This window comes from Betta splendens, chromosome 13 (genome assembly GCF_900634795.4).
Source record: "Betta splendens chromosome 13, fBetSpl5.4, whole genome shotgun sequence".
NCBI lineage: Eukaryota > Metazoa > Chordata > Actinopteri > Anabantiformes > Osphronemidae > Betta > Betta splendens.
Genome location: NC_040893.2, coordinates 7,396,318 through 7,411,816, shown reverse-complemented (window position 1 = coordinate 7,411,816; position 15,499 = coordinate 7,396,318). Strand labels below are relative to the sequence as shown.

The 15,499-nt window shown below is 50.8% G+C and overlaps 1 protein-coding gene across 2 annotated transcripts; it reads left to right on the top strand.

Annotated features, from left to right (window-relative positions):
• Window positions 1–1,700: 1,700 nt before the first annotated feature.
• LOC114868358 (SH2B adapter protein 2) lies at window positions 1,701–15,293 on the top strand. 2 transcript variants are annotated; one of them, XM_029171845.3, is made up of 10 exons: window positions 1,701–1,929; window positions 7,188–8,115; window positions 9,232–9,333; window positions 9,428–9,519; window positions 9,827–9,927; window positions 10,015–10,176; window positions 10,273–10,481; window positions 10,851–11,034; window positions 12,809–12,889; window positions 13,137–13,276. In XM_029171845.3, the coding sequence occupies exons 2-9, from the start codon at window positions 7,219–7,221 to the stop codon at window positions 12,868–12,870; spliced, it is 1,809 nt and encodes a 602-aa protein (XP_029027678.1). In that variant the 5' UTR covers window positions 1,701–1,929; window positions 7,188–7,218; the 3' UTR covers window positions 12,871–12,889; window positions 13,137–13,276. The 2 variants fall into 2 exon arrangements, with proteins under 2 accessions (XP_029027678.1, XP_029027677.1); XM_029171844.3 differs by lacking the exon at window positions 12,809–12,889 and having other exon boundaries at window positions 1,702–1,929; window positions 13,137–15,293.
• Window positions 15,294–15,499: the final 206 nt, after the last annotated feature.

The window sequence follows — 15,499 nt, the reverse complement described above, 5'->3', positions numbered from 1 at the left end:
AGTGTGTAGGAGATCAATATGAAGCGAGGGTCTCTGGAGGGAGACGGAGAGCGAGAAAGAGCCCTCGCTCTTATAGTTTCATTAGGCTCCTTGCTCTATTCTGGGTCACAGAGGAAGTCACCTCTCATCGTCACAGCATCAGGTGACGACTTGAGACTGAGGTCCAGAAAGCGGAGCTATTGACAAGGCTATAATGAAAATAACAGGAAACGGTTTAGTTATCATAAATGATTTATTACCTTTCAAATCAGTCATTATTAAATGAACTAATCGCCTAAACAATCTAATCTCCTGTGTTAGAGTTTACACACTCACACAAACAGCATGAATCAGCCGGCCTTTTAATCCTATCCGTTATGGTGAGAATGTGAGAATGTTAAAAGGCTTCCCCTCTCTGGTGTCGTGTTTCTGAGGTGTGTGCAGAAACCATCATCTTCTGTCACGATCTGTGCTTTAATCATTTCTCCAATCATTACGTGGATCCTTTAGAGCTCCGAGAAGAAGAGCACAGCGGGACGGCGTGAAGCAGCCAAACAACGTTTCTGCGCTGACGTCAGTCCGATCTCTCGTGCAGGAGACGTAACAGGTGGAGTGGGGACCCGATGGTAACTGGCTGCACTAATACTAGTTACTACACATACTAAGGGGAAGTCTCAGCGCTGTGTCTGTTGCTGGCATGTGATCAGCTGAACTGAAATATTAATATTCATATTCATTTATTGTGGAGGTTGTTCACTATTACCTATAAAGGTAAATGAAAACCTTGTGGTGCACGATGTTTTGTCCTTTATGTAGGCTTTTGCTGTGTTATGGCATCTATTTGAGTTCAGTTTGTGTCTGTGTTGCTTTTCTTCATCAGTGAAGATCAAGAAATTAACCTCCTTGTTTGCTTTTTAAATACTGGAGTGTTTCCATTCTGTCAAGTCAGAGAAAAGGAAACACACAAAGATGAGCCTGAGTCTGGTTAATTGCTACAGCCAGTGTTGATGCACCAGTCTTTATACACTATGTTGGTCTGTTTGTGTGTGCGTTACTTTACACTGGACCGTGTATGTGTGTTTTCAAAGGGGCTCTGTATTAGCCTGTGTCTCGTGTATTGTGTGAGGGGGAGGGAATGCTAACAATAAAAGGGCGTGGCTCCTTTAAGGGCGGTCATGCTTTGCTGTTAAATAGATCGCTGAGACCCCCCCCCCCCCAAACCCACCCACCGCCTCACCTCTCCTCTCACCCCAATTCCATTGAAGGAAGATGCGGTCAAACCAGCCAAAGACACACAGTGTATCAGCGCTTATAGGCACCTTCAAAATAAAAGTATTAAAAATAAAGTTCCATGTTAGGAAGACGTGATTGGTTAAAAAAACACTGCTGATAAACAATTATACAAAGTGCTTTTCCACTGAAATGACATTAAATTGTGTAAGCACAGGCTTCAATTGAATAATCATCTAATCAACAGTTTTATGTTTATAAATCAATCCCAGGTTTATAAATCAAACAGGTTTTAAAAATGATGCTCGGCAATATATATGTTGTCAATTATTTTATAAAGGTACTAGAAACTGTGAGTAAACCCCAGACTTTAATGTGACCAGAATTCTGGAGCCCTGTTAACAGCAGCTTCCCCGACCACTCTGTGGATCGGCTTCAATGGGAGCTTCATTGTGAAGGCACTTCCCGGAAGTGTCGCGTTGTCTCCGTGCGCGTGCCTTGGCAGTGGCGTGAGGACAGCTGAGTCGAAGGTAGAGCAACGCTGTGCGTCGAGCAGAGAGATGGAGCGCGAGCGGAGCGGCTGCGAGCTGCGTTAAAGCGGAGCGGACGCCAGTGGAACGGGGACCGAACCATGTCCGACTCCTGAGGGACGAACCCGTCCTCGGCCAAACGCGGATCGCCTCGGAGGCGCCAGCGTCATGAAAGCAGCCGCGCATTGAGGTGAGATCCCGCCGCTGCGTTTTTATTTCCCACTCAGCGGAACACGCTGACGCTCGGGACCAGACGTCCTCCTCGCAGACGCTGTTCGTGTGATGGTGATGCGCGCGGCGTCGAGGTTCGTGGATGATGTAGCGGCATCAAACCTCCGGGTGCTGAGGCGGGCGGATGGGGCGTCTTATCCCCGTTCCATCCCCTCCGTCTGCCGAGACGGACCCTGTGGCGAGGATGGGGCTCGATGGCAGCGAGCAAGTGCACGCGGTCGGCGATCGCGGCTCGTTTGGACCGAGGACGAGGCGTCTCGTTGAAAGGTTGAGTTCTGAATCCCCTTCATAACCTGGAGGCAGTAAAGTGCGGCCAGTCGCTGGGATGCGCAGGCCCGCTCCCGACGAGCCCGAACCCGTGGCTCCGCGCATGCAGGCGGGCGGGCGGGCGGGCGGGCGTCCATTCATCGCCTCCCCGCTGGACCCGGATCTGTGAGCCATTCAGCAGCTGCCGAGTCCCATTCATGAAGTCCAGTGCGCATCCCGCACGGCGATGCCCTGCTGGCTTTAAATAGGCTCCCCGGGCCTGCAGCAGGCCTGTTTTAGGCCGCTATTGACTTTCTCTCATGTGTCTTTTTATAGTCTACACGAGGCAGTCACTTATAGGAAGCTTAATAATGGAGATTGTAACGGCCTCATCATCACTCTCACACGGCTCTGACACCGTGTTGTGGTTTGATAGGAACCTAATGCCCCTATAACACATTTAATACTAATAAAGTTCTACGATAGTATAATGGAAGATTATTTCTCTAAAGCTCCTGAGAGATGATGTGAAGCCGCTAAAGTATAATATCATTGTCCTTATTTTTCCCTGTGACTTAATTATTCAGTATTATCATAGGAAACATGGAAAATATAACCAAGACTCACTTTATAAATATTAAAATCTACTTCTATAGGGAAGTTATGAGACACATATGCAGGTAATGAATATACAGCATAATATACAGTAAGTGGCATTGAACAGTAAGTGCGAGTCACCGTTGTTTGGAGCCGCAGTTCTTCCCCGGTTGTCGGTGTGTGAAAGAAACACTGTTGCGTTCGTGTTGTTGTATTGAAAACTGTTGCAGACATTTTGAACGAAAGCCTGTTCTCACGTTGTTGGGAGTTGGCGCATTAATTAGATCATATACACTATTTGGGTCGACGCGACTAAACCCGGCTGTAATAAGCAGCAGCACATATTATGACCGCAGCCTCGTGGTGCATCGTCGCGTTCAGCTCCACTGTGTGACACTGAATTGGAGCCAGTGGGCGACTGTCGCGGCTCACGCAGGTCGTACAGTTCCCCTCCTCTGCCAGAGGCCTGTGGTCATCTGCGAAACGAGTTAGCGCTGGCGAGCGCGAGACAGGAAGTGGAAGTCAGCGGCGGTATGCGCGTCTCCCACGCGCCGCGTCCTTTATCGCTGGCCGCCATATGGATGCCTGAGCTCACTCAATATTTACATTGTCACCGCTTGCCAGGGAAACAGCGAGAGAGAGAGAGAGAGGAGCCGCAGAGGATGCGCTAATGGGTTTACTATCTGCTACCTACACAGTCACGCGCTGGTCAGTGTGTGTGTGTGTGTGTGTGTGTGTGTGTGTGCGCGTGTGCGTGTGTGTGTGTGTGTGTGTGTGTGTGCGTGTGTGTGTGGACTCTCCAGACAACCTTCCGTCGTATCAAAGAGGGACGAGGTCACCAGGTTATCAGCTCAGGGGTCAAAGGTCGCTGACCAGCTCCTCTGATGCAGACAGATTTGAGCGATGTGAAGGTGGGGGGTCTGACACTGATGACCTCTATCTGCTGTCGCTGCTGGCCCTGTTTTTTATATCGTGGACAAGTCGGTTTATTTCACTTGGTGGCTAACACCCACACACGCCCACATTTGTGCTGTGTTAATGTGTCTGGTTTAGGTGAGACGGTCTTTTCGTCTGTCCGTTAGTGGAGGAACTCAACAGCAGCCGTGCTCGCGTTCATGTCTGTGGCTGTGCAGCACATTTAACTTTGGTGTCTAACCAGTATTGTTATTTACGGCACATTCTACATGTCAGTATACTTCACAAGTACAGTACAACAACACTGTAGATAAATAGGTTACATTGGTTTTACGTAGTGGAACAGTGGTAACCTTAACCGTAATAAACCTTTACATGCACAACGCTGGAACCAAAACCAGAGGCAGAACCAGAATAAAGCAGCAGAATGTAACTTCTTATATTAGAAATATGACTTCTTGTTCATATAGCTTGATGATGACTAATAACTGAAAACCGGTGCAAAATGTGAAGCACAGAGCAAAGAGAGAGAGAGAGAGGATGCTGAGAAGAGCGAGTGGAATGGTTTCCAGTCTCATGTTGACGTTAGCTCAAGTTGCATGTATTTATTGACAGTCTCTCAAAATAAAATATGTGAAAATATGCATCAAGTGGACAAACATTGGTGAATTCTTCAGATGGCATCGGACTGAAACCTGCTCCCTGGTCTCATCCCAGCGTGAGAAGGCTGACCTGCTGGAGCAGCCAGCGCTGCAGACGAGCACCGCTCTGTGCAGAGCGAGCTGAGCATAGGCGCCGCTGCGTCCGGCGTCCCTGGGGTGGGAACGCAACGAGCAGTGATCCTGCTCCCAGCGACGCGTGTGATTGGACGCGCAGCTCCGTGTGCTGTGTTTATCTCTGTACACAGAGGTATGTACACACGCAGCCTCCACGTCACAGGCCCTCCAACATCCGCTGCCTGGTTGGAGTCTCACGCCAGTAAACCACTGGTACTGACCCGCTGGTACTGACCCACTGGTACCGTACTAACAAACTGGTACTGTACTGACCCACTGGTACTGACCCACTGGTACTGACCCGCTGGTACTGACCCACTGGTACCGTACTAACAAACTGGTACTGTACTGACCCACTGGTACTGACCCACTGGTACTGTACTGACCCACTGGTACTGACCCACTGGTACTGACCCACTGGCACTAACTTATTTGCACAGATCGGGCCTGTGTAATTCCTGAAGTGAGTGTATTCCGTCGGATGCGTTCTGCAGACTGGAGTCCATCACTGCTCCACACATAGCGTCTCTCTCCTCTCCGCTCCGTCTACAGTTACAGGCAGAACTTCTAACCATCTGACAGAGATATCAGCCGCGCTCCCTCGGGCAAAGAAGCAGCGGGAGCAGAGAGGGCGGCAGATTCCTTCTGCAGATAGTGTACAGATGCGGGGGGGGGGTTAAGCTGAAGATGGAGGTGGGGGGTTAAAGTGGCCTTCGAGTCCCCCTGGGCTTTTTGTTTTTGACGGGAGCTGTGGGGATGTGAGCCCCCGTGCTTTTACACTCCTCCTCCACATGTTCAGATTGTTTTAGCAGCTGGCCTATAGTGTGACCCCCACACCCCCCACCCCCATCATATCCCTAAATGAAAGCACAGATGCAACGAGAACTATCAAAAAAATGCCACAGTAAATATAATACACAAGCTTTAATGTCCATCAATGAAATGTGCAGCATTGGTGTTTATATTTTTTATTTACACAGTAAATAATAATTAATAATTACACTCTCTCTCTCTCTCTCTCTCTCTCTCTCTCTCTCTCTCTCTCTCTCCCCCCTCTCTCCTCCACCCCCCCTCTCTCTCTCTCCCCCCCTTTCTCTCTCTACTATCTTGCTTATCACAGTCTGCCCTCGCAGCTTTTGTTTTCTTTGACATATTTGCTTTGTGTCGTGGTGCGTTCTGCAGCACGCACTCGTAAAACCTCTCACCGTCCGCTTCCTTCGGGGTCACCTGGGTCACCGGCCACCGTGTGTGCGCGTGTGTCTTCTTCAGTCATCTTTACAGATGGACTGGATGTGTGTGGTGTTTTTCTGCTGAATGGGTGGAAAGTCGGCCCAGTGCACATTTTAAAATAGCTGAATGGGTAGTGACTTTCTCAGAGCCAGCAGTACAGTAGTGTCTCTCTCTCTCTCTCTCTCTCTCTCTCTCTCGCTCTCTCTCACACACACATACACTGCAAGCATTAATTACCACATGATGATCAGCTTATAGACGTGTGGACGTCTGTGTGAATGCGGTGACTAATTCATCAATCAAAGGAACTGAAGCTCCAGATTTTCACAGTTTCATTTTATAGAAATCCTCAGCCAGAAATAGTGCAACATTATTATTTTTATTATAACATATCCAGCAAATGCAACAGATATGTTGTTTATCATTTTACACTAAGACATAGATGAGGCCAACCTTCCAGCAGTTTCTTGCTACCCGTTACAGTGTCAATATTGATGTTGACAGAGTTTTATGTTTGTGATTACACGGACGTGCCTAATAATTACACTGTAAATGCTGAGCTTTAATTAGATGCTGCTCCTGGGAGTCGTGCTCATGACCTTTTGTGCTCTGGAAGCCTCACAGCCCAACAAAGCCATTAATTACCGTTCTCCTGTAGAGGGTGTCCTGCTAGAAAGTGCCTTTCTTTGTTCCTGTGTTTCTGTCATCTTCTATTAGATTATCCAACAGGAGCCATGTTTGGTGGCAGAATGGGGGCCAACCCAACGCTGGCTCCAACCCCCGTCTAATCCCGCCCGCCCTTTGCTTCTCCATCCATCATCCCATCTTTGTTTGATGGAGCTTCAAAGAGCTGCTGCTCTCTTATCAGCGCCTGTCTCTAATCTGGCGTATTGTTGGTTTCAGATCTGCGGGAGATATAAAGCAGAGGGAATCAAAGACGGATATTAGCCTGTGGTTGAATGTGTGCGTGTCGCACCTAACTCCACGGTTGTTGTTGTGTGTTTTTTTTTTTCTAATCCTTCATGAACAGACAACCCACACTTTACAAAAGCGCAGGAAATTCCAGCAACCTCTGCAGTGCCAGTGCAGGAGTTTGGGAGCTCAGTGTCAGATAAGCCGGCGTTTGAGAGCATATGGGGGGTGGGGGGTGTCCTTGTGCATATGCCACACAGCCTGCCCGCTCTGACACGGGCCTTTTATATGCGCGATTTACAGACGCCGCTAATCAAACCAACATGTGTTTGATTGTTTGATGCTGCTCGCTGGTTCTGTGTTAGTCAATGATGTGTTGAGGCGGGGGAGGGGGGGGGGGGGGTGTTAGATCCCCACCACAGACCAGAGTGTGAAGAGTTTCACACACACACACACACACACACACACACACACACACACACACACACACACACACACACTCTGGTTCCATCCACTAACTCTGTTCCTGGTCTCCCTGCAGCCTCTCCTCGGCGGGTTGTCATGGCCCAGTGATGAACGGAGCGGTGCTGCCCGGTAGCCCGGAGCTCTCCTCCTCGTGTCCACTGCCCGACTGGCGAGAGTTCTGCGAGCTGCACGCCCGAGCCTCCGCTGCCGACTTCGCAGACAAGTTCCAGCGCTTCCTGGCGGAGAACCCGTGCTACGACTCGCCCGGCGCCGATGCCAGCTTCTCGCAGCACTTTGCGCACCACTTCCTGGAGTGTTTCTCGGCGGCGGTGACCCAGGCCCGCGAGAGCCAGGCGTCTTCGCCGGGGGAGGACGGCTCCAGCGCGGCGTCCAAGTACAGCATCGTTCCTTTCCTGGGAATCCAGGGCTGCCCGCTGTCCTACGGCCACGACCTCTACCAGAGGCGCAAGGACGCTGGGGCCTCCAGCGAGTCCCTGGACAGCATGGACAGTGGAGGGGGAGGCATAGAGGGGGGAGGTAGCGCCTCCCAAGGCCCGCAGCCCGCTCACAAGGTGTCCGCCCTGGGACAGTCCCGCAGCTCAGAGGACGTGTCCATCAGTCACCCGAAGGCCCGCTTCAAGAAGGGCTTCTCCCTGAGGAACATGAGCCTGTGCGTGGTGGACGGGGTGAAGGAGATGTGGCACCGCAGGGCCTCCCCCGAGCCCGACGCGCCCGCCGGCGCCAGGAAGGCCAACGGGGGGGGAGGCGGGGAGGCCGCGGGGGGAGAGAAGTGGTCCCAGAAGCTCCGGCTGCCCAGGGGCTCCCAGGGCCACAAGGCCGAGCTGCTGGAGATCCAGAGGGAGGGCGCTCTGAGGTTCATGGTGGCCGACGACACGAACTGCGTGGGCGCCGCGCAGTGGCAGAAGTGCCGCCTGCTGCTCAGGAAGACGAGGAGGGACGAGGGAGGCGACAGGTTCCTGCTGGAGTTCTACGTGCCGCCAAAGGTGTGGAAGACCTGGCTCTTTGCCCCAACGCGCTGTTTTCGTCAGCATTTCACTCTTTTGGTATTTTGGCTAGTTGGGTTTGCCTCAATGCATCAAGGTCAGGAAGAGCTTTATCGCTGAGTTTACTGGATTTCAGGACAGACAGGCAGTGACTGAGGTTGGAAGAAGTGTGAAGTGAAAGAAGTGATCAGTCGGGGGTGGCGCCTGCCTCTGTATGTGAAAGAGGAAGGCATCGCATTGATTTCTGCTGGTGTGACCAACCGCAAAACGTAAATATAGATTGGTTCCTTCTCTCTGGCAAAGTGGAAATAGGAACAGTGAGTCGGCGAGTCACTTAGAAACTCTGCCAAACTCAATGAGAGGCGCGAGAAGAAATGAAACCTAATTATTGCGCTTCAGCAGTTTCATGTGTTGCGCTCGATTTTCGTCCTCGCATCGGAAACGTACGGTCGCTGGACGGGCTGAGGTTGGGACGGACATGATTAAACAAGCAGAAGTCTGTTATGGGCTCCTACATGTAATGATGATGGGCTCACCTGCAGCCTCTATTCGTGTCCTACATGCTGCCGTCGCATGCGCTGGTCATTACTGATTTGCAGCGGCTGACTATTGCCCCCCGCGGTGGAGAGGCCCCGGAAACGGTCGAACGTGTGGAACAGAAAGTTCCAGAAACAGAAAGTGTTTTGACATTTGTTCCGTCAGAAAAAAAGCTCCGTGGGCGCTGAGAGCGACGTTACCTCACACTGAGCCCATCGGTCTGTCCAGTCTGAGACACAGAGCTCGAACACACTCCTAGGATCTGTTGAGATTATTGCCTGGCTCAAACTCCAGCCAAGGCCAAGGCTTCTGTGATGAGTCTTCTTGTTTTATCCCAGTCAGCACAAAGAAACTGCATTGAAAGGTAGCTTTTAGTGACCTCTGAGACCGGGACATTTATCCTCCGAGTCTCAGCCTTAAGATCCTTTATCTGCATATGATACTGCACCTGAACCCCTGTGTGTGTGTGTGTGTGTGTGTGTGTGTGTGTGTGTGTGTGTGTGTGTGTGTGTGTGTGTGTGTGTGTGTGTGTGTGTGTGCGTGTGTGTGCGTGTGTGTGTGTGTGTGTGCTGTTTGCAGTCGTCCAAGCCCAAAGTGAGCATCCCCCTCACAGCCATCGTGGAGGTGAGGACCACCATGCCGCTGGAGATGCCTGACAAGGACAACACGTTCGTCCTGAAGGTAGGAGCAGAACAGGCTCGCTACTGTCCCCGCGCTGGTTGACAGAGCTCAGTGTGTGTGTGTGTGTGATCCCGGTGTCTGGCTGCTCCTGCAGGTGGAGAACGGGGGAGAGTACATCCTGGAAACCATCGACTCGCTGCAGAAGAACTCCTGGGTTGCCGACATCCAGGACTGCATCGACCCTGGGTAAACCACCGGATAAATATTTGCTGCTGGCTTGAAGATGGGGAGAGGGGGAACAGGAAGGGGGGGTCAACACACACAGACATAAATCATCAGGTTAGTGGAGTTTTTGACAGGCTGCTTGAGCACAAACATGGGCGAGCGTGCATTCCTCCTCAGCGTCCTCGGCGGCTGGATGTTAGTAGGTGCAGCTCAGGATGTAAACAGAGGAAGTGTCTGTGTCCGTGTTTGTAGGATGAGACCCTGTCGTGCCTGTTTGCCCGTGTGTGCGTTCTTGTGCTTCCTGTTCTGACCTGCCCGCTTGTTACAGCGACAGCGGCGATGACATCGAGCTGGCGTCGTGTCCCCACGGCCAGGCCTCCAAGGACTGCTCCATGGTGGCCTCGTGCAGCTGCGAGCTGCTGTCTGAGGGTGAGGTTAGCTCGCGGTTAGCTCGCGGTTAGCGTCCATCGTCAGGCCGACGAACAAACCTACAAATGCGTGTGTGTGTGTGTTTAGGAGTGTATCGCGCCCCGGAGAGGCCGTGCTCCACGCCAGCCGAGCATTACAGCGCCCCCTCGCTGCGATGCCGGGAAGCGCCCTTCACGCAGCACCCGTCCCACGTGCCCCTGGAGCGCTTCCTGCAGTCCCCGGAGGCGCAGGCCTCCAGCTGCTCCTCAGGTAGGAGCGCGTGCACGCCGTCACGGCTGCAAAAGCAACGCGGGGCCTGTGTGTGACTGTGTGTGACTGTGTGTGACTGTGTGCGACTGTGCTCAGGCGGTGGCGACGGGGCCAAGGACGCGGACGGAGCGGGCGACGCCAGCCTGGCGGGTTACCCATGGTTCCACGGGACGCTGTCCCGCGTGCGGGCGGCCCAGCTGGTGCTGGCGGGCGGAGCCAGGAGCCACGGGCTGTTCGTGATCCGCCAGAGCGAGACGCGACCCGGCGAGTACGTGCTGACCTTCAACTTCCAGGGCAAAGCCAAGGTGAGGAGCCGCGGAGACTCGCTGTGACTCGCTGTGACTCGCTGTGACTGAATGTGGCTTGAGTCAAATCCGAGCGCTGCGCTGCGCTCGCCTTCTCGCCCCTCGGCATCCTGGGACGCGCTGCGGGCCGGGAATAGATGCCGCCATGTCATCACTTTGTGTCCCCTCATGTAACGCGATCCTCCCACATCACATCCTGCCGGCCGACGGCGCGGCTGCCTCTTCCTCTGGTGTCGGCTGTGGCTCAAAGCCCTGACCTCTGCGTCGCTCTGTGTGTTTCTGATGGTCACTGCGTCTCACTCAGCAATTCTCTGTCTTTCTGTCTTTCGTCTTCTTTGTCCCTACCCTCTATTTCTCCTCCCCCGTCAGCATTTACGCCTGTCCGTGAACGACAACGGCCAGTGCCACGTGCACCACCTGTGGTTCCACACCGTGTCGGACATGCTCAGGCACTTCCACGCCCACCCCATCCCGCTGGAGTCCGGAGGCTCGGCGGACATCACGCTGCGCTCCTACGTTCAGGTGCAGCGAAGCGCCGCCACCGCCGCCGCAGGTACGCGTCTCAAGAGTCATCGATGGTTTGATGCTCTCACAGTGGAAGGCTGTGGTTGAGAATGATCTCTGTGATGCTTAAATACGGTCATGGCTGCTTTTTGTTTACCATTATCCGAACCGCTTGGCCTCTTACGCTTCGTGGGGGCTGGTTTCTAGTCCATCACGGGGCAACATCGCAGTCATCCCCAGTCCCACTCACACCTACACACATTTTAGAGCCTCCATTCATCCAGACGGTGGGATGAAAGCCACGCAGACACAAGAAGAATAAACGAATTCCACTCACAAAGGAGCCCAGGTCCTTCTATCTGTAGACACTGCACCACAATGCCCATCACTTATAGGGGAGAGCTTATATGAGCTGATGCTAACAGACGCCTGTGGTCTCTTCTGATAACTACAAAAACTAGATCATTCCTTTGCTAACTAACAAATCTTGGTTCTGCTGTTGCGAGCGGGTGACAGTAGGGCGGCGATAGAAGCTTCCACAGCTGCCGATAGACGGCATAGGTTTGCTGCTACGTGTGGAGGAAGCACCGCGGGGGCTGAGCCTCCTCCACGGCCACCCTCCCCCTGCCCTCCGCCCCCCTGGCATGGGATGAATGCCCTCCTGTGCAGGAGGGTGAGGAGGCGATTATAGCGCAGACATTTCGCATGCAGGCCGAGACGTTGGCTCCGGCCCGCCGTGGCGGCCACAAAGAGAGCCTCTGTTCCCCCACAAGCAGAACCTACACACACTAATGCACTCTGGGACATGGACATAGAGTCCGGGTTTGATTCGGGGTGTGAAAAGGCTTTATTGATGCTCTGCTCGGGCATCTTTGGCACCAGTGTTGTCTGAGAAAGGATAATAAGGCCGGCCCACCCTCCCTGTGTTTACACGCTGCTGTGTGAAGGAGCCAACCAACAATAATCCACACAGATTAGCCTGCTTCTTTCAATTTTATATTGAAAAAAGAAGAAATATATCCATCAACGACGAAGAAGCAACAGCTTTCCCAGTGACTGTGCCTTGTATTTCTAATGAGTAACCATGTTTTTATCATCCCGTTTGAATCTGAAATCAATGTGAAGGATTTTTAAATCAATGTTTTAACAGTATCGTTGATGTGGCTCGTTGTCACTGCTCACCAAGCAGCAGTAGAGAGCTTCAGGATTTCAATTACAGACAGAGACTCTGAAATCTCTATTGTGATAGTTGCACAAGTCTCATGATTAACCTTTAGCTTCCAGATCACAAATGATCTTGATTTCAGGACCCACTTGACAAGTTTTACCTGTTGGCTGATGTTGGGCTTTGGTCTCTTATGTTTGTGTACCTGAGGTCATACCTGAGGTAACCACTGATCATGAACAGACTAGAATCATCTGTCCTTTAAGACCTTATCAACGAATGGTCCAATCATGCTGTTTGGACCATTCGTTGACTTAAAGGACAGATGATTCCATGCAGGTGTTCAGCTTCATTGAGTTACTACCTGTGGCTCTGTACACGGTCCAGTGCTCTTTGCTAAAAAAAACTATGTAACTACCTTCAAGACATCAATATATGGATGCCACCATACTATTGGATTACATCATCTCTGCCTGTCTGTCATCCATTCATCTGATAATATCTCAGCTACAGTCTACACCTACAGAACCAGGTTACTGACGATCTGTTTTTTAACCAACCACTTACAAACGTTTTATGCTTTCTTTAAAACACCAGTGAGCTCTAGCTTTAAGGCATCCTGTATCCTGACCTTCTTTTGCTGTATACCCCCTCCCAGCCCCTGATATCCTCAGATGCCCCTCTTCTTGTGGTTGTAAGGTCCAGACTTCTTTGGAATGACTGTCCTGAAGAGATTAAGGTCGCGAATTCTGTTGCATCTTCTAAAACTCTTTTACAACCCAATTTTAGAGCTGCTTGTGTCTTGTTCATTTCTTCCTTATTTCATCCTGTCCATTCTGTGTTCTACGTAAAACACTTTTTCTTTTAAAAAGTCAGTCTGTCTGCTATAATATATGTATAATCAGAGCATCATTATAATTGCCACCAGTGTAACATGCATTTCTTATCAAATACATGTACATTTTTCTCCCCACTGTCTGTGACAGATGTGACCGTGCCTCCGGCTGCAGCCCCGTTCAGGGAGGGCGGCTGCCGGGCAGATCCGGCCCAGCCCGCTCTGCTCCCTCCCGGGATCACAGTACCCACAGCGTCCAGCCCTGATGCGCCGCTCTCCTCGAGCACCTCTTCCTCCCCCACTGCCCGTCCCTCCCTTTCCCGCAGTGACCCAGGTACTGGAGGAGGCGTAGGAGGAGGGCTACATAGCCGGAGCAACAGCTCCGAGCGCCTGCTGGAGGCCTCTAGTGGTGCGTCCGAGGACTACCATGACGCTGATGGAACCCGCAGGGCCCGTGCTGTGGAGAACCAATATTCTTTCTATTAAATGATTCATCCATGGGCTGGATGAGAAGAACCTGGAACAGGGATCAAACCCATCCAAATCATCAGATCTGCTATTGTTTAGGTTTTTGATTTGCAGATTGTGCTGAGAAGAGAGAGGGGGAGTTGGAGAGGGAGTCTAGGCCTAGAGAGAGCGGGAGGAAGACATCTGGTGGAGTCATATGGCTTTCATTGAACTGGTTTGACCACTTCCTGTTCACTCTTACCCAGAGTTCCCTGAGAACAAAGCCCGTGTCACCACCCCAGTGGAGAGCTGGGAATTTGAAATGATCCTGAAAAACAGCCCCTCCCCTTATCGCCCCAGAGCTTTGAGAGCATCCTGTTAATGTTTGTAGAGCTGCTTTGAGTCTGTCCCGGATATCCTCACTATCCCTGCAGGGTTCCCTGAAGTCCTGCTCTGGGTCTCTGCTACACACCAACATCAGTACAGTGACCATGGGTGTGTTAGCGTCAGCCCGGAGATGTGTACAGCCTAAAGGGTCTTAGTGCCTGACGGTTACTTTGGACTCGAATGGACCGTTGCCCATAGCGATGAGGATGAAGGTGCCCAAACCACAACAGCCCAAAAATGAAATGCAGGTATTTATTCTAAAGTTGGGTTCTGCTTAGAACATGCATAACTTTGCGTGCTAAAATGGTTTTATTCTCAGTTTTGTTGATGGCTGCAACGTGCACACGGCGGGTCATACGTTGTGCTACAAATCAGATTCAAAATGCTTCAATGAAGATGAACCAACAGAGGTCCATCCTGCTCTGATGCGGCAGCATGGCACCATGCAGCTGTTCTACTGGGTACTTTATGAGTGTTTGCTCATGTATTAGAGTCCAAATATTTTTCAATGATCAATGTGCTGCAGTAATGTTTTTAAAGCATAGTTTTTCCAGGTCTCTCCATCTGGTGCTGGTTCTGTGTCTGAGCTCATCATGCTGATTACCTGTAGATTAGATATTCTGTTGCCTTGAAGATATGATTACACCAAATCCAGCATTTATGGGAGGGACTTGTTTAGAACGATGGCGGTATCGTGTGCGGTTCGTGTGACCTGCAGGTGTAACTTGTGAATGTGAACTTGACTGGTACAGGTAGCAAAACTAAGTGACTAGATGGCCGTGCTTGAATGGAAGGATGCGAAACCGCTGCTGACTCAGCGCTGAGCTTAAACCTTTACCGGTAATCATTTCAAAGGAAAATCCAAGTTAGGTGACACATTTATGTTACTGTTCGAATTCAAGCCTTAATCTTTAATCTTGTATCCGTTCAATTTTTAAACCCGCCTGAACATGTAGAACGAAGCACCTTTCAAGAGCCGCTGCACACAAGCAGCTGAGGTAACTACCGCACAGCCTGTAACGCTAATATGTGAGACAGAAGCAACACTCTCGCCCAGTCGGAGTAAACATATCAAGATTTGCCGTCATGTGCGTGTTCAAGCATGGCCATTTGGCTTCAGAGGTGGAAGTCGATTTCACGCGAGAAGCGGACGGAGCAGTTCATGTGCCAATTTGAATCCTATTTTTGAAACATATTTATTCCTCGGTCACTGTAAATTACATTTTTCCTATTAAGTCTTATTTATGTACAACAGGTTGATTGTCCCTAAATGAAACCCGGTCGCTGCAACCTGCCTGTTGCAGGAACCCATGTCACATATCACCCATTGCTCGCGTCGCCCTTTTGTTTTAACACTTCTTAAAGCTGAATTTTCTGTTGTCTGACTGAGTTTTGAAGAGTCTGTGCAATTTTGTACAAAGTGATGTACTTGACATACTACTTTATATTTCTGTGAATAAAAGGTAAACAAACAGTTGCACCTTTTTTGTGCTTATTTATTCACAAATGTCACACGTCTGCAGGTTTGGAGTGAATTGTTTGCCACTTAAGACTCAGACGAGTCAAGAGGGTTGGTGTTACTAACAGTTGACGTTTCTCTCTTTTAGATTATGTTCAATTATGGTGATGTGTTCCATAATTGGGCCCTAACGAAAGATGGGGCTATTTGTGTGTTGGACT